This window comes from Leiobunum rupestre, chromosome 10, assembly GCF_980474605.1.
Source record: "Leiobunum rupestre chromosome 10, qqLeiRupe1.1.hap1, whole genome shotgun sequence".
NCBI lineage: Eukaryota > Metazoa > Arthropoda > Arachnida > Opiliones > Sclerosomatidae > Leiobunum > Leiobunum rupestre.
The window spans coordinates 5911193-5933714 of record NC_143393.1 but is presented as its reverse complement, the minus strand read 5'-3'; the positions used below and the strand labels follow the sequence as shown (position 1 = coordinate 5933714).

General features: G+C 38.9%; 2 protein-coding genes across 2 annotated transcripts; one reads left to right on the top strand and one right to left on the bottom strand.

The window, feature by feature from the left end:
• Window positions 1-2189: 2189 nt before the first annotated feature.
• Window positions 2190-3766, top strand: eIF2Bgamma (eukaryotic translation initiation factor 2B subunit gamma). Its single transcript, XM_090160399.1, has one exon. It carries the CDS (start codon window positions 2388-2390, stop codon window positions 3723-3725), a length of 1338 nt encoding a protein of 445 aa, XP_090016525.1. The 5' UTR covers window positions 2190-2387; the 3' UTR covers window positions 3726-3766.
• On the bottom strand, window positions 3767-7292 carry LOC149923423 (general transcription factor 3C polypeptide 4-like). The gene is made up of 11 exons (XM_090160398.1): window positions 7128-7292; window positions 6910-7042; window positions 6733-6850; window positions 6451-6662; window positions 6189-6392; window positions 5976-6133; window positions 5670-5904; window positions 5496-5604; window positions 5173-5436; window positions 5046-5106; window positions 3767-4223 (listed from the first exon to the last, which is right to left on the bottom strand). Exons 1-11 carry the CDS (start codon window positions 7281-7283, stop codon window positions 3810-3812), a joined length of 2064 nt encoding a protein of 687 aa, XP_090016524.1. The 5' UTR covers window positions 7284-7292; the 3' UTR covers window positions 3767-3809.
• Window positions 7293-22522: the final 15230 nt, after the last annotated feature.

Here is a 22522-nt window from a genome sequence, read left to right as displayed (position 1 = left end):
AAGTTAATGGTAATGTGACGAAGAACCACTTTCTTATTGAAATTTTTGCTCTAAAACCTAATAGTTCTCGAGATAATTTTAGTATGACCTTTAAGACATGGTTCAAGGTCATACAATTTTCCGAATATTAAAATCCCCCACCATATGATGAGATAATCTAGCAATTCTCGACAATGTAACACGACTTGTTTTGGAGTTATTAGCGCTTTCTTGCAATTTTCCCTTTTATGACCTTTGTGATTTTGGCAAATGTGTCTCGACTTCCTATTAGTTGAATCCGATTGGGTCTACGCTATTTAGACCTAAAACGTGACGGGGAACACTTTTCTAGTTGGAACCAACTTTCTAACACCTACGGTTCTCGAGATAGCTTTTGGATGACCTTGAAGACATGGTTCAAGGTCATCGAAATTTTCAGAGAAGGTTTCCCCCTACACACTCTATCCGACCTAAAAATTTCAAAATCGTACCTAAAACTATTTTGGAGACATTCGCCCTGGTCCGTATTTTAGTGGACATCCTGTATATAAGCCGGTTTTGCAGCTCCAAGAGCCTCCTTTGGAATTCTTCCGGAGCCGAGGATATGCCAAAGGCCCACCGACAATACCTGTATCGACCGAAGGGTGTCCAAAATGTAGTGAAATATGAACTTTTATCTGATAATTTAAATTGATAAAAGTCCTGCTTGGCGTCCAGTACAGTAAATACTATTGCCTTACTGAGTTTGTGGATGATACTATCTAGGACTGGCAATAGGTATCAAGGTCGTCTTATTGCTTTGTTTAGGTCCTGTGGATCAATGCACAGTCTCAACTTGCCTTTTTAGTTTAATATCATGATTGACTCTCATCTGGGCAGCGTTCAGAAAAATGGTTTGGGCTTGCGCAATTTGGGCACACGCGCCCATATGCTTGGCATTCTTCCCTGCTCCATGCGTGTCTGCGGCCACAGGAACGACAGTCCATGGTTTCACTGATTCTTGTCCATCCTTGTTACCTGCTCTCACAGGAACGACAGTCCACTCCACGGTTTCACTGATTCTTGTCCATCCTGGTTGTCTGCAGCCACAGGAACGACAGTCCACGGTTTCACTGATTCGTCCCAGATACGACCAATCTCATTCTGGAAACAAGCGCGTGAAACTGGTTTAATAGGCGCTTAAATAAAACATCTTCCCAGAAATTGCCAAGAAGTAATATTTCCGACAGCCAGGACTAATAAGTTATTATTTATTTAGTGCTTGTTGAAATATTAGAAAGCTGGAAACTTTCTCGAACGTAACATCGGTTTTTTGCTAAGCCTTAACATGCCAAAAAAGTTACCTGGTTAAAAGGAAACACTTGTTGCATACCGTACTGTAAAAGTAATATGTTTAGTTCTAAAGGAATGAGTTTTCATATTTTTCCAAAAGATAAGTTTATACGAAATGAATTAACTCTGCCTCCATGAGATTTTACATTGCCCGGTATTATAAAAATATTACATATACAATTTTAATTATTTATACCCTTAGAGGATGATAATAATACTTAGTTTTAGTAACATTATATATTTTACCTTAAAGTATATTACCGAAAATTAACATTAGTATGTTCCTTATACACGTGAGCCGACGCGTTTCTTATCTGACGCAAAATTCTCATGAGGGCAAAAACGCGTCTCCTATTGGCAAAAATAAATAGACATCGCGAAACACTACTTTTACAAATTTCCGAAAAAAAATTTCCAATGTTTTACAGGCGATCTGATTGGGTGGCACTCAAAGGGTGGGAAGCATTGGGGGTTTGCACCTTAGATTTCATGGAAACCAAAGGGAAAGGTACAGAATACCGCAAATGCGAGACTTTCTGTTTATGTCTATTTATTTTTGCTATTGGCTTATGTTTGACTTTTTGGCTAGCCATTCTAACCGTTTAATCGACCGACCGGAAATAGCTCCTTCCCAGATGAATTTGGAGAGGGGAGTAGAAACCGAGTATCTTTTATTGAAGCGTCCATTCAAACGCCGGTGTGTCCCTTTAATTTCTATGAAACAATTTGGGCGATTATTGTAAATGATAGATGAATCGATAGGAGAAATAGTAAACTCGCTGACGTACAACTAATTTGGGTCATAGAATTGGGCACTTAATTTCTTTGAAAACAATTAAAGTAAGTACAAAGACACACATTTTCTTGATCTAGATTAGAAAATCTTGTCGTTGTCGATTGAGTTTAATTTTCGCGCTTCACTAGGCCTTGGTGATGGTATTAAAGTTCACTCTCCTCGTGTTGAGAGAAATAGGAAAAGAGTTTGGTCGTTTCGCGTGATTTTTCAGTAATCTCCCGTTGGGAATAAGGATTTCAACGTTTGTATTCATTTTAGTAACTATTAAGAAGTCAAAATTATGGCAATAAATCCGGAATTTCAAGCTGTAGTTATGGCAGGTGGAAGGGGTTCAAGAATGACTGATATTACATCAGGGTGCCCTAAATGTTTACTACCAGTTGGAAATATGCCGTTAATTTGGTATTCATTGATGTATCTTAAAAACAATGGTTTCCAAGAGGTCATTGTCATTATACCTGAAAGCGCAAAATCCAAATTGGAAGCGATAAAACCCTCGGATTTCAAACTGGACATTGTCACTATTCCCATGGGAGAAGATTGGGGTACTGCTGATAGTCTCAGGCACATAAAGGATAAAATAACATCAGATATCATTGTTGTGAGCTGTGATCTCTTGACCAATCATCCTCTTCATAAATTAGCAGATCTGCACCGCGTCAACAATGCCTATTTGACTATTTTGCTTTCTCAAGCTGATCTTTCGTTGGGCAGCAGGGAAACCCCAGCCCCAGGACAGAAAGGAAAACATCGGCAAGAAAGAGATATTATTGGTCTAGAGGATGAATCCAAAAAGCTTATGTTCTTAAATTCAGAAGCAGATTTCGAAGAAAATCTGTCAGTACGAATGTCCATTCTTAGGAAGCATCCTAACATTAAAATTACAACGAATCTTTTTGATGCTCATTTATACATAATGAATAAGTCAATCTTGGAATTTCTCCTCGAACACGAATCCGTATCAACAATCAAAGGCGAGTTATTGCCAGCGTTGTTAAGCAAACAGTTTCAAACGAAGAAGGTTGAAAATGACACCAGTCCAATAATTAAACAAGGAGATTCCAATTCTGCCAAAAGCTACACGGATCTTATTGCTGAGCTTTCAACTTGGACCAACGGAGAAAAGAGTCTGAAAGAATATATGGGTCCGGAAGAAGCCAGGTGCTACACCCAAATTATGAACGATGGATTTTGCATTCGAGTAAATACCTTGTCGGCCTTCGTAGAAGCCAATAGACAAATCGCAAAATTACGTCCAACATATACTATAGAGGAATTAAAAGTTACGACTCCCACAACACCAAAATCTCAAATTGGAAATGATTGTGTAATGGGTGAAAACGCCAACGTTGGAGAGAAAGTTTCTGTGAAAAGATCCGTAGTTGGTCAACATTGCACTCTAGGAGAGAAAGTCAAGCTCATCAATTCTATATTAATGGATAATGTTACAGTCGAAGATGGGTCTACTATTCAAGGCTCAATTATATGCAGTAACGTTTTGGTTGGTAAATCATGTGATTTGAAAGATTGTATCGTTGGTCGAGGTATGCAAGTTGGAGATTATGCTAAAGTAACTAATGAAGTTTTGCAAGAAATGGAAGAATTTATGGAAATTTAATTTTGTATTGTTTTATTGCAAATAAATGTAAACAATTTAAAGATTTGACAGCTCTTTATTTAGTTTTTATTAAAATTATAAACGTTACGTCATCAGTGAACCACACAATGTACAGTGTGGCTTCAAATACCAAAAGTTTTCTCTCAGCGCTAATGTGTTACATGATTTGCATTTTATGTAAAAACGCGATTCGATCATCATTAACGAATGACAACAACGCGAAAACTTATGCCCCTTGGGGCAAACCGCACTGAAAATATTGTTGAACGCTATAGTTTGTTGACATATGGAACATATTTCTTTCGAAGTTTCAAAAATTTCTTCCAGATCAAATTCACTCACAATAATTTTGTAAGTACTCTGCAACCAATCAGTCATAAGGTGCAAAGACAACTTTTGCACTTTGGTAAGTTTATCCAAACGACTAGTGATGGATGCGCATAACTTGTAACAATGATTCTTCATTAGAAGAATCTCAATTTGCTTCAATTTTTCAGGCTGAAATAAAAAAACACACAGAATATAGTTAGTTAGTGTTGACCAATATTATAAATCAATTAATTCTCACAATAGGTGTCTCCATAAAATAAAACAAAAAAGTTAGAAGTATAAAATGTTTTTGTGTCACGGGCTTAAGCTTTTGTTGTACTTTAATTGCACGTGGAATTTGAATCTTCATTAATTTGAGTGTGTTTTCAATCTTCAATAATAATAGCTAATATTGTAGAAACAATATTTCGGTGAAACTACAGTGCCCTTATATTTATATTTTTTTTATTGCGCCTGGTAGACCTTGTCGCGTAGATAGTGTGGGTATTTTTTTGGCAGCAATGAATATTTAATTTTTTATTTTAATAGGTTAGGTTAGGTTTTGCCGATTTTGGGTGAAGCTTTATATATTTTTTGGCTTGCGTCTGGTTTTCTTAATTTAATTTAAAAGTTTTGCAAATTTTTGGGTTTTAAGTTTTTTGTTGTAATTCTTTTCATCATGCGTTCGCTGACACTACTGTTTTGGAATTTTTGCAAGCTGCGGCTTTGCTGTATTCACCCAACCCTTGAAACTTTTGTACATTTTTCTGGATATTAAATGCTTTTGAAATATTTAACTAGTTTAAAACTAAAATTTCTATAATTTTTACCCGTTGCGTACCCCACTTTGCCTTGGTCTGGTCTTGCGATTTTTTGAAATCTCTGGTACTACGAATAAAGGATTTTCTTTACGATTGCACTAGTTACTAGTTAGATGGCCCATCGGTGTAATATAAGTATTCTAGTATTTAATCAATTTTGAAATTTCAATAAACAAAACAAGGCACTCACTATATCCACAATATCGTCATCCAGATACACCAGACCATTCATACTCGCCTTCAAGAGGAACCTGCGAAGATTTCATAAAATTTATAATTATATATAAAAAGATTAAAACTTTTTTTAGATTTTGTACCTTATAAGTTGTAATTTGCATGTTGATAAAAGCTCCCAATCAGAATTGATCAAGTTAATTAAAAACGGGAAGGATAACGATTGATCATTCCATAAACTGACTATACAATCCATAAGATCGGAAAAGTGGCTTGAAAAGGGAATCAAAACGTTGCCTTCCAGGCGATTCTCTAATTTTGTAATGATTTCTTCAATAGTATTAATGGTGAAAATGACCACCTGAAGGGGTTCTCGTCTAACTAAATGATCAATCAACGGAGCGGTGCTACAAAGGGGAAAGTGTTTTATTTTACAATAAAGCTTCAATGAATGTGTTAATATTACTTGTAAGCAATAATGTTAAGGGTGTGGTTCGGAGAAGTTGCCATTCCTTGAGGAGACAACTTCGGATTATCTCCAGTTAGTTTCAATTCCTCTTGCTTCAATGATAAAGCTGTATGATAATGTAAATATTAAAAGCCTTTGAAAGTGTCAGAAATAAAATGTCTATAAAAGCACCTGTTTCTGTTGGTTGAACCATTATTTTTACAGTTCTTCCATCCATAGACGTGACTATAAAGTTTCTCTGAGGTACAGAGTGGTCAATAACGTTTAACCCAGTGGCGGGAAGGCTGTGAAGTCCAGCGACGCAGCTAACTTTTTGAACTTTCATCTCCAAATTTGCTATTACAATTTCGCAAGTGCCCAAGAATCTGCCCTTTGTGAAGACGACTATGAATCGATTTCTGGCTTGCTATGAAAGATATAATTTGGCAGATGTTGGTACTTTTCGTGACAACAAGTCTTAATTTTCTAAATATATACCTTCAAAACAGTGAGACAAGTTGGTATGACTTTGTCCCTGTCCTTCCAAAGGAATAACGTGGCTGATATTAGTGGACACATCCTTCTTGTTTCAACTGTTGACTCTGTTACGCAAAGCAACAAGACTTCTCCGCTGTGGCACCCAATAACCAAGAAACCTGGAAAGCGAAATATGTAATAATAACGAACTCTATCAAAAGCCGATAGAAATACCGGATGATCTTCCTGTAGGTTGCCAATATAGGGATTTGGGGTTTACTATACTGCCTTTCCATTCGCCAGCTATTTCTATTTTCAGTTCACGACCAAATATGACTCTCCAAATTATCAAGTGCCCACTTTTGCTGCCCACGATTAGGTAACACCATTTTCCGAGGGAAGAAATATCTTTATCAAATATATGTGTCCAAACCATAACTGGAAAAAAAGGAAGGTTTAAAAAAATTTACCCCAACTGTAATTCTAATTTGGGTACCGTTTGCTGCCATTTTGTAAATTTGATCTCTCATCAATTGATAATTGTAAAGAGCATCAGCTTCGTTTTTACTCGGGATATCTGATATTGGAAATAATGTTTTGCAGTGATTGTAAAGTATTTCTGTCAAATCTGAAATAGCTGTCCAGTTTCCGTTTAATTCCTCAAATAGTGTCACGCTGTGGTCATTTGTGAGAGTGGCCAATAAACAACTGTTGTGAGATATTGAAAGTTTGTTACTGTGGCTGATTCTTTTGATTAAGTTTTATTTATATACCGTACTGTTTAAATCCTGCAGCTCCTTCGGGAGACCATATTGCCGATCTGTAAGACGCAAAAGCTGATGTTCCTGACAGTTTAGGGCTCATAGTGTGGTCCATCATTAATTCGAACAATTGTTCTAAGTTAAAAATAAGTGTTGTAATAAATGTGTCATTTTGGTAGTAAAACTTTAGTTACCCTTTGGCAGATGAGAATGTAAATCCATACGATTGATTGGTACTTCCAATTTCTGGTTTTTTGGAGGACATGGTATGAACTGTTTGTGTATGGTAAAAGTGCTCGAATGATCAAGAGGTGATGAATGAGATGACTGTAAAGATTGTTTTCAAATTTAAATTTCGTGGTCCTCCAAGCCTTTGCATGGAACCTTAGATTTACTACTCTCTGTAACTTACCAATATATGAATTCCTTGTTCCGTACAAAATGCAATTTTATTATTAGCTGACCAACTTACAGCTGAGGGAGTGTTAATAGAACCAGAAAACGTTAATTTGTGAATTATATTATAATTTTGCTGATTTTGTACGTTTTCAGCGCTGGGAGAGGCCATTTTCAAATATTTTTCAATTAAAAATTTCGCGAAATCTCAAATTGAGATGGCGGCTTAGCCCTCCATTTCACAAAACATAGTTCCATGAAAATATTTAGATGTCGCTACTGCTTCTGCGCGTTAAAAGTTTAAAACTGAAATGGAGAGTTGCCAATCTCTAATCACGACGTATATTTATTATCGTATTTTTGACAAAATTATCGCGCCATAGAAAAACTTTAAGAAACACGATTAAGACAGTCAGCGATCGTACGGGCTGGCAACGCTAATGAAATGTGATCGCCGATCAGCCTATGAACTTTTTATCAAAAAATGTTTGTAAATAAGGCACTCCCTCGTTTCATCTGTAATCTGTATAATTTTATAACAGAGATTTCGGGGTTAATGCTGTTTATCGTCCCTGGCGTAGAAAATTATCTCTATTAATTTTATCTTCCACTTTGCATTTTATGTATGAGTAACTACCTCTGCCTCAAGGTTCACAGATAAAATTTTTTACACTATTCCTCTGCCTTTGGCTATCCTCTTCAAAACAGTGTTGCCAATGTTCGAAAGTTAAAAATCCCACAGTTTCGGTGAAAAACCGCCCAAAAGCCACAACCCCTATACATTCATGAAAACTCCTCGGAAAACAGGTACAATTTTTTGGGACCGAATTAAATTAGGTTCTTTTGTTTTGTATTTTATTTATTTTTATTTTTTGGAAAAATTATTAATGTCATATTTAAAGAACTAAGTTTACTTGATTATCTATAGGTAGCAACTCTACCATTTTATCGTGAAGATATATTCATGATTTTATTCATTATACATTTTTGAATTCTGGAGATCAGCGTTGCCAGATCGAAAATCTGAAATTATCGTATCTAGGCCAAAAAATTATCGATTTTCCTGGAAAATTATCGTACATTTCTTTTTGGCGATAAATTTTAATTAATACATAAATGCGTTGAATTTAGATGATTTTTTAAAGCACTACAGGAATTTTAATTCAGGGAAATAAACAAAATGTCTATTATCATTATTAACTGAACTTAATATGTTTAAAAATGTTTTAAAAAATGCGGTAATAGCTAGGAGTAATAAACTCACACTCTGGACTACGCGTACAGAAAATGTATATCATTCATTTTAAGAAGAAAAGTTATATAAATTTATAATAAAATATAAATCGTTCGTAGGTTTTTAAAAAAATCTAAAGATTATCGTACATTATAGTACGTTGAGGCAGAATTATCGAAATAATGGTACGATATCGTACGCCATGAAAATTATAGTACGCCCTAAAAATTTTGATTAAATTATCGCACTGTGCGATAATTATCGTACGTCTGGCAACGCTGCTGGAGATCGAAATGTCGGGGTTCTGGCTTGATATTATTGGCCTCAAAGCTAGATCTCAAAATGCAATATGCATTCCACAGTAACGTTAAGATAGCTTAAGTCTCTGAATCCGCTCCCCCCCCACACCCATTTGACCCTTGCTCCTCTTCAAATTGGACAATGGACAGCTTCGTTTTTCTCTACTCCCAAGTTGTTTCGGAGATAAGACTAAACCAAAGATAATCTAGACTACGTAAACGTAGTCTAAACGTAGCCCTCGACTACTAGCGCCCCCCTTTTAAAAAAGGTTGCAAACGCAGAACTACGTCACAACTTTGGGTACATGTTACGTGCGTCAGAAGGGAGTTTTGTTTTGTTTTTTTTTTTCAAATTCGCGCGCCATTTTTAAAGGATGAAAAAAGCTTAACAAAATGTTTAGATTACAAACGTACGCGACTTTAGGGCAGAGACCTTTTAGGGATATCGCCATCTCCACTAATAGTTTTGTCAGGTAAATATTGATATTGCGTTTAAACTTTATTACTATTTTAATTTTCAGGAGCACACTTTTTTCTACGTAAATTACGCCAACCGTAAATATATCTACTTTCAAATTGGACGGAAAAATTAGTTCGAAAAATAAACGCTAGGCGTCCCTCATTTCTGAATCTATTCTGTGGCAGTGTTGGAAAAAAGCTTTTTAAAAGTACTGGTCAATATGACCACAATACCCCCTACTTAAAAAATAATTTATTGGTCATGACCACTCTTTTCCGCTCGCTCTTTTCTACCCCAATGGACGCTTCAATAAAAGATACTCGTTTTCTACTCCCCTCTCCAAATTCATCTGGGAAGGAGCTATTTCCGGTCGGTCGGTTAAGCGGTTAGAATGGCTAGCCAAAAAGGCATATTTAAGACGCGTTTTGCCCTCATGAGAAATTTGCGTCAGATAAGAAACGCGTCGGCTCACGTGTATAAGGAACACACTAATGTCAGAAGGAAATAAAGGGCCTTTATCTCCTTCTGCTAATGTTAATTTTCGATAATATATTTTAAGGTAAAATATATAATGTTACTAAAACTAAGTATAAGAAGATAATATTATTATTATTATCATCCTCTTATGGTATAAATATTTAAAATTATATGTAATATTTTTATAATACCGGGCAATTTTAAAGCTTCCCATGGAGGCAGAGTTAATTCATTTCGTATAAAATTATCTTTTGGAAAAAGATGAAAACTCATTCCTTTAGAACTAAACATAATACTTTTGCAGTACGGTATGCAACAAGTGTTTCCTTTTAACCAGGTAACTTTTTTGGCATGTTAAGGCTTAGCACGTTCGAGAAAGTTTCCAGCTTTCAAATATTTCATAACTTATGAGTCCTGGCTGTCGGATATATTACTTCTTGGCAATTTCTGGGAAGATGTTTTATTTAAGCGCCTATTGATCAAGATTTTTATTGCATAATACTGAATTTCGGTAGGGCTGTCTCCTTATGCAACGAAATTGGTACCGCGCCAGCCAGATTTAGTTGTACCTCTATTTATTCTCAATGGGTATCACAGGACATGAGGCGATCGTACGGATCGTACTGCCTAATGTTTTATTTTAAATGGCGGCTCCTTAATTGTGATACCTTCACACAAGCGCGGTCCTCATAATTCCTATTTTCCCAATAGAGGTATAGGAATTCAGTGGCAAAAAAATTTCCCTATAATTAATTAGTCTAAGCTAATTTGTCTGCTAGAACCATAAACTAGGCGAAAATGTACAAAAAGATAAATTTTGAAGAGGGGGAACAAAACTTTACTTGAATAAACGCGGTACTTCGGCCAATAGCCATTCTAGGAGAAAATGCGTGCTAGTATATGCATTAGTAATATAATAAATTAGTATGACACTTACTATTGTTTAAATTATAATTTTCTTACCGAAACGTACGCGTTTTAGGACACTGACACTCTCCTCCGGCTATGACTTGCATTTGAACTGAATGGCATGTTATCTTCCAAAGTACTAGTATATTTCACCTTGCGTATATTTAGGCACTAAACATTTATTGCACAATAGCTCTGAAAATCAATTGAGTAAGAGTCGTTGTTAATCGTCACAAATTTATTTTTATTATGTTACTTATGGTATATCTGTATTCGAGATTTAGATAATTATATTTATATTTAAATTGTTTGTCTTAACTTAATTTAAAGCAAGTGGCGGCTCTATCAAAAAAGTTTACAAAAATGCTTCTAAAAGCGCTTCTAGGTGGCAGCACCTTCCGGGGAATTAAAGCGAAGGCGAGTTGTCTGCCAGCGATCTATTTTCTTCCCGAATTCACATGTTTAATAAATTAATAATCACGTGATTCCGAAAAGCCAATCAAAGAGAGAAGTTTCCAATTTGCAACACCTTTTAAGTTAGATTTTGCTGCTTACTCAACTTGTTTTGATTTATACGCTAACGACCAAGGTTGGTAAAATTTAGCCTAGAAAAGGTTGCCTCGAAAAGGGGGTTTTGGTTTATGCGTCGTCTTATTCTAGGTCTGCTACTCTCTTCTACTGTAGTACATGACGTCACTGGGTTCGGAAAATGCTAGCCTTCTCAAAGTTATAGGTGACGTCACCTGGTAGGCTGGTTCGTCCAATAGCATTTTTATTCGTACATGAGACCGCCTTGGCTAACGACATCAAGGGCGATCGAAATTTATTGAATACAACGAGACAGGAGCCGCCACTTGCTTTAAAGAGCCACACCGGTATTTGAATTTGACCTGTTTCACGCGCTAGTTTCCACAATAGGATTGATCGTATCTGCTACCACGTGCTAAATTCGGGCCGAATTTTTCAACCTATATATTGAAGCACTTTTTTTTTGTTCTAGATACTTTACTCTGGGTTCAGCGTCGATTATAGCAAAAGGCCGCCGATATTTTCTGGGGAAGTGACTCTGCAAAATTAAAAACCGGTTGGACTAAATAAAACGTTTTATTTTTACCGACCGATGGCACTTTAAAGCACTTCCTCCAAATTTATCTCTCAAATGGCTAAGGCGGCCGGCCTAGGAGGATCAAAGCTGGCACCCTGGAGAGGAAATGCGGGGTTAGCAGGCTGGACAACGAAAAATTGTTGCACATATTAAACTATAGACACCTAGCGGAATGATTTATAAGCTCTGAGCCTATTAATCGTCTGCTAGGGTATCTGTTAGTAATTATGATACGAGTCTTAAAAAGACTGGATATCTTTATTTATTAACACAGTTACACAGGGGTTAATTACAATGCGACAAGAACATTTAAGGCAAAGTGGCCAATCAATCGGCTAGTGAGGCACCCGGAGGGAACGTGTTCAAAACTGACGCAGCGTTACCTCTTTGAACGGCAATCGCGATTCGCATTCACATATTGCCTACAGGGAAATATGCAAAAAGGGGCGAAATCCACCCGAGGTACCTTCCTATTTAATAATGTTTGAGGTAGATGGCGACACTATAAAGTTTATGAAAAATAAACTTTTTTTAAAAAGTTATTTATTAATTACTAAATTATAATAGTTGAAATTCTTATTAAAAATATATAATTTTTGTAATTTAAATTAACAATTAATTTTAACAGTAGTTAACACTTTCCGCCATAGATGGCACTATAATACAATTTTAAACTATCCAATCAGGGAAGATAATTTTGTATTTTAAATCTCGACAAAACCGTTCTCCACAAAAAACTGAAAACTCTCAACCAATCGTTGAAAATCAAAATTATGACGTCATGTTGCTATCAGAGCGCCATCTACTAACAAATAACGCCATCACCACGTTACCTCGGATGAATTTTACCCCTTTAAAGTTGTCTCTTCCCCTTAAAAATTGTAAAAAGATCTATGGATCGCGGTTCACTGGTTACCTCACGAATTCGTCGACCAATAGAATGCACTAGAGCCGACCCTTCCCGACCAAAAGAGCCCAGAGTTTCAATTGCTACTGCCCTAAACATATAACGACTCATAAGCCTTCTTTAATTCATCTTCCTAGGGCCGAAGATCGGCTGACCTTCGGTTTTACAGTCAAAATGTCCTACGGGAGTTAGGGTCGGTAGAAGCAAGCTTCTACCATAGTCCATAGGTTTAATGAAAAATTCGGACTTCGCCAAACATATTGTTCAAATTCAAATCGCGTTTTTTTTTAGTTGGAATTCCGGTGAATTCACGAATAACGGATTTTCAAAGTGCTCCTCCCGTGAAATGTAATCATGCGCAAGGGGGGGAAGAACATGACGGAGAAGTTGGAAATTTTCATGGCACACGGAGGCAGCGTCGAGGCAGACTCTTTTTCTTCTATGTCTCTTGGTCCGGGATTTCGGAGTAGGGTAAGAAGAGTAACCCTATGACGTTATTTCACTCCGATTCTGTGGTGGCGAATAGTTTGAGTCGGAGTAAAAACGTTTTCCCAAAATGGCTGCCTGTGGTCTTTTTAGCTGTTAAATTCTGGATAGCAGACGACAAAATCCGATTTACATATAGCGTTTTCCATTTAATTGCTCGAGATTCGCTCCAGATCTGTCTCTGACGTCATAGATCTCGCCACAATCGACTAGAGTAAAACTGCAAATGGAACATTCCATGAACAGATTACCGCGCTTTGTGGGTTTTCGTCTGCTAGTAATTTGAATTTTTGCTTCTTGGTCTGCCATTTTGCCCAAAAATCTAAAAGGAACACGCAAAAATTTGCTCCGATCTCGAATTCGATCCGTTGATCTGTCGAAATCGGCAGATCGGTTTTGGGCGAACTCGGAGCACCCGAGAGCGGGAAATGGAACACGCGAAACTTGATCGGAGAAGATCTGAGCACGCAAGTGGAGTATTATATGTTGATCAGAGCGATCTAGAGCGCTCGAGAGCAGTCAAATTGAAAACGCTACTATTTACACCTCCTTTTCAGGAGTATAAAGGGTAGCTCTAATACTCCTGAACAAGCGAATAGTTTATGGGGCGGAGTAATTCTCATCCCCGGAAAAGGTGAATAAAACGGCCCTCATTGGAGAAGGAAGTGACGAAATTGATAGGAGTTAAACGGTGGTCCATTATCAGAGACCAATCGTTGTGGGGCAAAATGTGGGTTAAGGAATTTAATAATGGTGACCGTAATTCCGCAGCCATATTTAGAGTAATAATCCACCAGTATTACAAGATTTTTATTATGGACATGAAAGAGGTCGGTCCCAACTATATCCCATGGCAGTGTTGGAATCGTGTGAGGGTGGACTGGTAACGGCAAGTTCGCTTGGTCCCGAGCGTGGCATATGGAACATAGTTTGATGAAAGTGGTAATGTCTGTGGTCATTGAAGACCAGAAAACATGGGTTTTGGGCGCATGGTAAATCGGGGGCCGGCAATGTCGACATCATAGTGCTCGCACGCGTGTACGATGGCTAGAAGCTCTTGCTCAATCTGTGAATAACCTTGTTGAGTGCTATTGAAAGTCGTTGAAGTGTACTCGATGGGTTCCTGATTTTGTGACCAAACAGCCCAAATGCCTATTGGACTGGCATCTAGGAGCAACAAACACAAAGAGAACGCAGCTAGCCTTAAAACACGCTAAGGCAGTGTTGCTGACCGTTTTACGGGCGGGGGGGAGACAATTTCCGAATTTTCCCCTTCCGACGGCAGCAGGCGCTAAAGCGTCTAACCAATAAAAATGTACGCGAGAAAATGCACGACTTTTGACGGGTTGCCTTCTCCTTGTGTGGGCAGTGCAGTGTTTGTTGCTCCTAGCTGGCATCCACGGAGATAGTTGAGTGAGCTTTAGGATCGAATAGGCCCAATATTGGAGCTGTGGTGATCATAGATTTTACTCTCTGGGAAGCAATTTCGGCATTCTGATCCCATTGAGAAACGGTGTCCTTTTTTTAACAAGGTACGAAGAGGAGGAGTCGCTTGGGAAAAACTGGGTAGAAACTTAGCAAGGTAATTAACCATGAAAAGGTATCGTTGAAGAACTGGTTTGTCTGAGGGAGATGGTAAGTCATCTATTGCTTTAGTTTAAGCAGGATCAACTTTAATTCCAAAAGGGGTTATGATATGTCACGCATGGTTTTCTGAAAAATTTCGGTAGCGGTGCACACACCATATGGCAGCCGTAGAGAACTGAATCGGCCAAAGGGCGTAGCAAAAATGCACAAATACGAACTGGCCTCGTCAAGTTCTACTTGCCAGAACGCACTCTGAGCATCCAACAGCGTGAATGTAGCGAACCCATGTATGGTTGAGAAAATGTCTTGTCCCGTCGATGTTGGATAGGTCTGACGGCGTATAGCCTTGTTAAGTTCTCACAGGAATCCATACCTCAACTTGGAATGCTTATCGTTGGAAAATTACTATAGTTATTAACCATCAACCACAACACGTGCAGAAAAAACGAAAGTAACTGAAAATAATTCTATGTATATCCAGAATGAATCCGAGGCTGCCCAAAACAAAAATTTTTGCTATTAATTGCCGAAGCCATCCGCAACTAGCAAAGTCATAAAAATAGAAACATAAGTGGATAATAAACATAAGTATGATAATTGCTATTCACCCAATGCAATTTTTTTAATGATAGTTTGTTTCGCCAATGACAACGTAAACCATTACCTACCGACGGACTGACAACTCTCCGCGAACGCCTCCTAGTACTAGGGCGTCACAAAACCCCAACGGGTATTTTTGACAAAAACCTGAGCGGAACGAGCTAGCGACAATATACATAATTCAAATATTGAACACACATTTAAAGACATTAAGGTAATAACTTTTATTTTTATGACATACATATCATAGTAGTTTCAGCCTCTCCAGTTCTTTTTTTTTTAAAGCTAGCCCCGTCTTAATTCGTTGGGTCCGAGATCAACAACTGCTTGCTCAAGTGTTAAACCACGGACTGTAAATTTTAGAGGACCGGTATTCCCGAGGTATTTTACGCCCCGTTCACCGATCAGGCTGACGGAAGTCGCTCAAGGTCATTAACTAAAGCGCTTGTCTTTCGGTCGGCCAGATTTCCAGATAACATGCGTGGGGGGGGGGGGGACTAGCTCTATGCCTGGTACAAATGACCTTGACGGACTCTCTATTTCGAAGTGATTGATGCACGGGGAAACCAAAATTCTACAGGGGAGGGCAACTCTTTACTCGTCCTCTAAAATTTACAGTCCGTGGTTAAGCCCTGGGAACGATGAACGCTGATTGCGTACGCAAGTTGCAGTGGGAATTGCTTACGAGTACAAGTGGCCGCCCCCTTTTTAAACGAAACGGTGACTGGTGGGATCGGTATCAGATTGTTGTATAACGACGGACCTGAGTATGTTGGAAAATTAACAAGGACACAAAGTGGCAACTCGTTTAAATACTCGCGAGTATCGGTGGAAATATAGATAATGTCAATGACTTTGCCTATAGTACCATTGCCAGTTTCCCTATCTCTCAATTAAAAAAACCCTCGAAGGGATTCCCCTCATCAATTACTGTTTTCGAGATATTGCGAAATTTCTGCGAATTATCAGAGCCCCCATCCCCCTCCACTTCTCTACAAAACGTTCCCGTACCTAGGAAGATGAAAACTACGTACCAGCTTTCATCCTCCTAGCCCGTACAACTCGCTCCTAGAAGGATAGGTAGCCCTCCGGCCAGCCCGTGTTTTCAAAACGCCGGCAGCGCCGTCGATATTAAGAGAGCCTTTAAACATGGGACGTCTTGTTTCTATTCCCTCAAGGACAAATTTTGGCGGTGCTTTCTCCATGTTTTGTCCTTGACGGAATCTAAAGACGGATTCTCTATCGCGCATGACCCACCGACGGCGCTGCCATTTTTCGTCCCTCGCCCCATATCCTTCTAACATATAGGATCCTTGCTCCTATCCCCGCCGAGCGCCCCCCCTCTACGCTCTCGCTCTCCCTCTCGCAACCCGTGGCTCATACCATTCCTCTTTCTCTTCCCCCCCCCCTCCTTTGAAACTAACGGACGACCGTTCCTATCCCCGTCTAGCACCCCCCTACCCTCTCGCTTTCTCTCTCTCTCGCAACCCGTGGCTCATACCATGCCTCTGTATCTTGCGCCCCCCCCCCTCCTCCTTTGAAACTTACTAACGGACGGATGGACGGACAAAACTTTCCCATTGAACTCGCTGCTAAGAGAGCTCCGCTCGCTCCGCTCAATTAGGCGGGTGCCCGGAAAATCGGCGGCGGTCCGCCCTTGGATTAAGAATTTGCTACTGGATATAGCACTCTTACCTTCGGCAAAGCATTGTCGAATACCTCTCAAAAGGGGAGAGAAAAAACTAGCGTTAGACGCGTTGCCATGGGAACGGTGGAACAAGCTTTTTTTTCTCGTAAAGTAGGAAATTCTTAATTCAAGGTCCGCCGGCAGCCTTTTAGACGAACTTGCCAAGGCCTATTCCAAAGTGTAAAAAAAGCTTACTTTTGGAAAATAATGATGAATTATTGAATATAAAAATAACTTACAAATAGCTCGTACCGATACGTCTTCGAGCAAACAAACAGACGCGAAACTTGGACCGAATAGATCTTCGAGTGAAAAACTTTATGAAATTAAACAGTGTAGAAAATTTAAGTGTTTTACCCTCAATTTGATCACCAGCCAAGTTTAAACACTACGATGTTCAAGTATTGCATGGACCTGATCAAATAGAAAATTGCATTTTTCCAAAGAAAAACTGGAAATATATATCTATAAAACTTTTTAAGCGAAGATTGAGAGGCTTCAACGATAGAGTAGTGTCTGTGCTACATCACGCAACGTCACCCATGCTTTTTCCTATAGAGAAAAAAACGCGCCTAAAATGGCGGCCATGGCCAAAGCTACGAGGTGATACTACTCTATTGGCGTCACCTAAGCAGTGGCAGTAGCGAGGATATATGGCGCCCGGGGCAAAGCACCCTATTTGCCCCCCCCCCCCCCGTTGCCTCTGGAAAACACATTATTTTATTTCTTTTAAAAAAAGTGTACTTTTCAAGTTTCAAGAAAAATGAGATTAATACATAATTCAACAAATCCATTTTACATGTAATACTTTGGCGCACCCTGGCCATCTGTAGAGAAGCGCCATAAAAGAAAATGTTTGAAGAAAATCTACAAAATCATTGTAATAAGCTAGAATTGGCTTTTGTTGATGATATAGACGGAGAAGAATTTCATTTGTTTAAAACGGTTATTCCTGACTCCATTTTTTCAGCTCTAGACCATTGAATTGGGAATAATACTGCTAGAATTACAATTACGATTTCGGTTTCCATGGTTACGCGGGACCTGTTCTGATAAGACTGTACGAAATTCATCTTTATAATTAGGTGATAGCGCCATCTATATTTTGTAAAGTTATATGGCTAAAAATAAATAAATATTAGCTAACTTGAGTTAAAAAGGATCGTGTTGACAGAATACAATTATTTTTAAACAACTTGAAAGGTTTGTTTGTTACAAGTAATCATCATACATTTCAATTTCGCATCAGATTCGCGAAAAAATTCAATTGCAATATAGTTTCCACCACTAGAGACAGATGGCGACACGGTAGAACGATAAAGTTGATAAAGTCTCCTTACTGAAGGAAATTGGTCCCGCGCCAGCCAGATTTAGTTGTACCAAGGATCCTATATGTCTAACATATAGGATCCTTGGTTATACCTCTATTTATTCCCAACTCAGTGCTCTAGACTCTTTAAAATATACAATTGAAAATAACATGTTTGATTTGTACCCTAATATTACAATAGCCCTAAAAATTATGTTGATTACTCCAGTTTCGGTAGCTTCAGCCAGGAAATATTGTCATCGCTTGCCATATTGTCAATCGAAAATGAAGAGGCGAAATTATTAGAGTTTAATGAAAGGGCAACGCAAATGACCATGCATGGGGTAAATTATCTTATAGTTAAAAAGAACGACTGCGCATGCGCTATCTGCCATAGCTTTTCCCCTGCAAAAAAAGCAGAACCATATTTGCCGAATTTATTTTGTATAAATGCGCCTCTAGCGGTTGTTATGCAAAATCCGTGCATTCTTTAGATTTTTCTTAGTCTAAGGTGAGGCTAGCCTTGGATTATTAATAGTCCTATTATTAATCCAAGGGCTAGCGGCAGAGACTTACCGCGTCCAAGGCCTAATGTTTCAACTTCCTTAATTAAAAATATTCAATTGGCAAATAATTTTATTCCAAAACATTGTTTAATCGAAAATATCAACGTCAAACTCTCGGAAACTAACTCGGTTCTTTTCTACATAAAAAATAAATTAAGTTAAGCCTAAAATCCTGGGTTCGTTGGTGGTGAGCTAATATCAGCTAAGAAAATCGAAAGATTCGCTAAAGAGAGCGAAATTGCGCCACGTGGCTCGAGGGGTCCGCCACTTCAAGGACTCATGTACAGGCCTTGATTCCGAATCGCAGGAATCTAGGCGGGAATCATAAATTTTTCAGAATAAAAAAATCGTGTTCGAATCATGGAATCATAAGGGAATCAACTTCGAATCAGGAATCATCCCCGAATCATACCTGGAATCTGGAATCATACCCAAATCATGGAATCATACCGAATCATGCTGGAATCATACCTGGAATCGGGAATCATACCCAAATCATGGAATCATACCGAATCATGCTGGAATCATAACTGGAATCGGGAATCATACCCAAATCATGGAATCATACCCAAATCATGGAATCATACCCAAATCATGGAATCATACCGAATCATGCTGGAATCATACCTGGAATCGGTAATCATACCCAAATCATGGAATTATACCGAATCATGCTGGAATCATAACTGGAATCGGGAATCATACCCAAATCATGGAATCATACCGAATCATGCTGGAATCATTCCTGTAATCGGGAATCATACCCAAATCATGGAATCATACCGAATCATGCTGGAATCATAACTGGAATCGGGAATCATACCCAAATCATGGAATCATACCGAATCATGCTGGAATCATACCTGGAATCGGGAATCATACCCAAATCATGGAATCATACCGAATCATGCTGGAATCATACCTGGAATCGGGAATCATACACAAATCATGGAATCATACCGAATCATGCTGGAATCATAACTGGAATCGGGAATCATACCCAAATCATGGAATCATACCGAATCATGCTGGAATCATACCTGGAATCGGGAATCATACCCAAATCATGGAATCATACCGAATCATGCTGGAATCATAACTGGAATCGGGAATCATACCCAAATCATGGAATCATACCGAATCATGCTGGAATCATACCTGGAATCGGGAATCATACCCAAATCATGGAATCATACCGAATCATGCTGGAATCATACCGAATCATGCTGGAATCATACCTGGAATCGGGAATCATACACAAATCATGGAATCATACCGAATCATGCTGGAATCATAACTGGAATCGGGAATCATACCCAAATCATGGAATCATACCGAATCATGCTGGAATCATACCTGGAATCGGGAATCATACCCAAATCATGGAATCATACCGAATCATGCTGGAATCATACCTGGAATCGGGAATCATACCCAAATCATGGAATCATACCGAATCATGCTGGAATCATACCTGTAATCGGGAATCATACCCAAATCATGGAATCATACCGAATCATACTGGAATCATAACTGGAATCGGGAATCATACCCGAATCATGGAATCATACCGAATCATAACTGGAATCGGGAATCATACCCAAATCATGGAATCATACCGAATCATAACTGGAATCGGGAATCATACCCAAATCATGGAATCATACCGAATCATGCTGGAATCATACCTGGAATCGGGAATCATACCCAAATCATGGAATCATACCGAATCATGCTGGAATCATAACTGGAATCGGGAATCATACCCAAATCATGGAATCATACCGAATCATGCTGGAATCGGGAATCATACCCAAATCATGGAATCATACCGAATCATGGTGCAATCATAACTGGAATCGGGAATCATACCCAAATCATGGAATCATACCGAATCATGCTGGAATCATACCTGGAATCGGGAATCATACCCAAATCATGGAATCATACCGAATCATGCTGGAATCACAACTGGAATCGGGAATCATACCCAAATCATGGAATCATACCGAATCATGCTGGAATCGGGAATCATACCCAAATCATGGAATCATACCGAATCATGCTGGAATCATAACTGGAATCGGGAATCATACCCAAATCATGGAATCATACCGAATCATGCGGGAATCATAACTGAAATCGGGAATCATACCCAAATCATGGAATCATACCGAATCAGCGTGGAATCACGGAATCACTTAATCAGTGCGAAATCACAGAATCAGAGTATAATCGCGGAATCAACCAGGAATCACGGAATCCAGATGGAATCACGAATCTTTGGAATCAACACGAATCAACTCTAAGATTTCTTGATTCACACATTTTCCTTAAGTGACGGACCCCTCGCGTGGCTACACCAAGGAGAATAATGTTTTCGCGCGGTATAAAATCCTCCTTGGAAAACCAACTTACGACTTGTAGAAGAAAACATAGTTCCAAACCAAGCGCCCCCCTACACGGCCACTTGTGTTGCTTTTTAAATAATCAAATATTTTTCAGTAAAAAGAGCTAGGTGCCAATTTTAGAGGTAAACATTTTGTGAAACGACTTAACAAGTACTTAATTACTGAACGGAATAAAACAATTTTGGATGTTTAAGTTTGGCAAATTTTTTTCCCTGACAATGACTAATCTGTTAAAAGGAGGGGGTAGGAACTTTTACAAAGTCATGAGCCCCGCAAATGCAATTTGCACCCGGCCACGCAAAAGTTCGAGCCGGCCCTGAGTGTCAAGTCTGTTAGTTCGCGCGTACGAAGTAGAAAGTTTTGCGAGTGTCAAGTATGATAGTTCGCGGGTACAAAGTATGCTCGCTTGCGTAAAGTATGCTAGCTCGTGAAACAAAAGTATGAGATATAGCAGAAAAGTATACTATAGTGTGAAGTAAGAATTTTGTCCGGTTTGGCGTCCCATAAAAAACCGCATCATACACCATAACACTTAAACAACACAAACTACACGCAATAACACACCATAATACACTCAAACAACAACACATACAAACCACACTTACAAACACTCCAACATACGTCACCACACAATACAAACTCACAAATTGTACGTACACGCATGGGGTAGCGGAGTGGTAAGTACTTTCGCCTCGCAGCAAGAGGAGCCGTGTTCGATCGCAGCTTGTGGCACTGGGTGAAAACTGGGAACAATTCCTTCCGCGTTGAGTTTGCAAGTTCTCTCCCCACTGGATTAAGAGGTCTTGCCCCGAGCTCTTCAGTTTCCACGTTCCATAAAAGCTCGTTGAGGTTAACGGTAATAGTTAGTGTAGGGAGCTGTTGGCTCGATCGCGTGGCATGCAGGGCTTGCTACCACCCTCCTACGCGTTGTAACCCGGCCACCGGAATCAACGGCTTCAAAAGTCGCTTGATGACTTAGGCCTAAGGTGGTGCCTTGTGTATTAGCCTAGCTGATTACTGTGACCACGGTCACCCCCCCCCTTCCTCCCATACACATAGACAGACATAGACACGGTTATTGTAAAACCTCTCCTAGGGAATATAAATTCCTCGGAGAATTAACAAGTTGGCATGCCAAAATATACCTCTCCTCGGAAGAATGGTCCCTAGTGGTATTAAAATCTCGACACGACCCCCAAAGATATCTCCGCAATTCAGAGTTATTTACGAAAAACGTATTCTCGGTTCAAACCCTGCCCGGTATAAAATTTTTATTTTAGTTTTAAATAATTGAGACGAAACAATTGAGTTTAATTTATTCAGAATATTATAAATTAAGTAGTTACAACAGCGAGTTAGACTTACTAAAACAAT

Excerpts from the sequence above, each read along its gene's own strand:
- LOC149923423 (XM_090160398.1), bottom strand. The coding sequence starts at position 7,283 with ATGGCCTCTCCCAGCGCTGAAAACGTACAAAATCAGCAAAATTATAAT. Across the intron at positions 6,663-6,732 it reads GGAGCTGCAGGATTTAAACA|TTGTTTATTGGCCACTCTCA; the intron begins GTACGGTATATA and ends ATCTCACAACAG. Across the intron at positions 5,107-5,172 it reads TGCAAATTACAACTTATAAG|GTTCCTCTTGAAGGCGAGTA; the intron begins GTACAAAATCTA and ends AAATCTTCGCAG.
- eIF2Bgamma (XM_090160399.1), top strand. The coding sequence starts at position 2,388 with ATGGCAATAAATCCGGAATTTCAAGCTGTAGTTATGGCAGGTGGAAGG.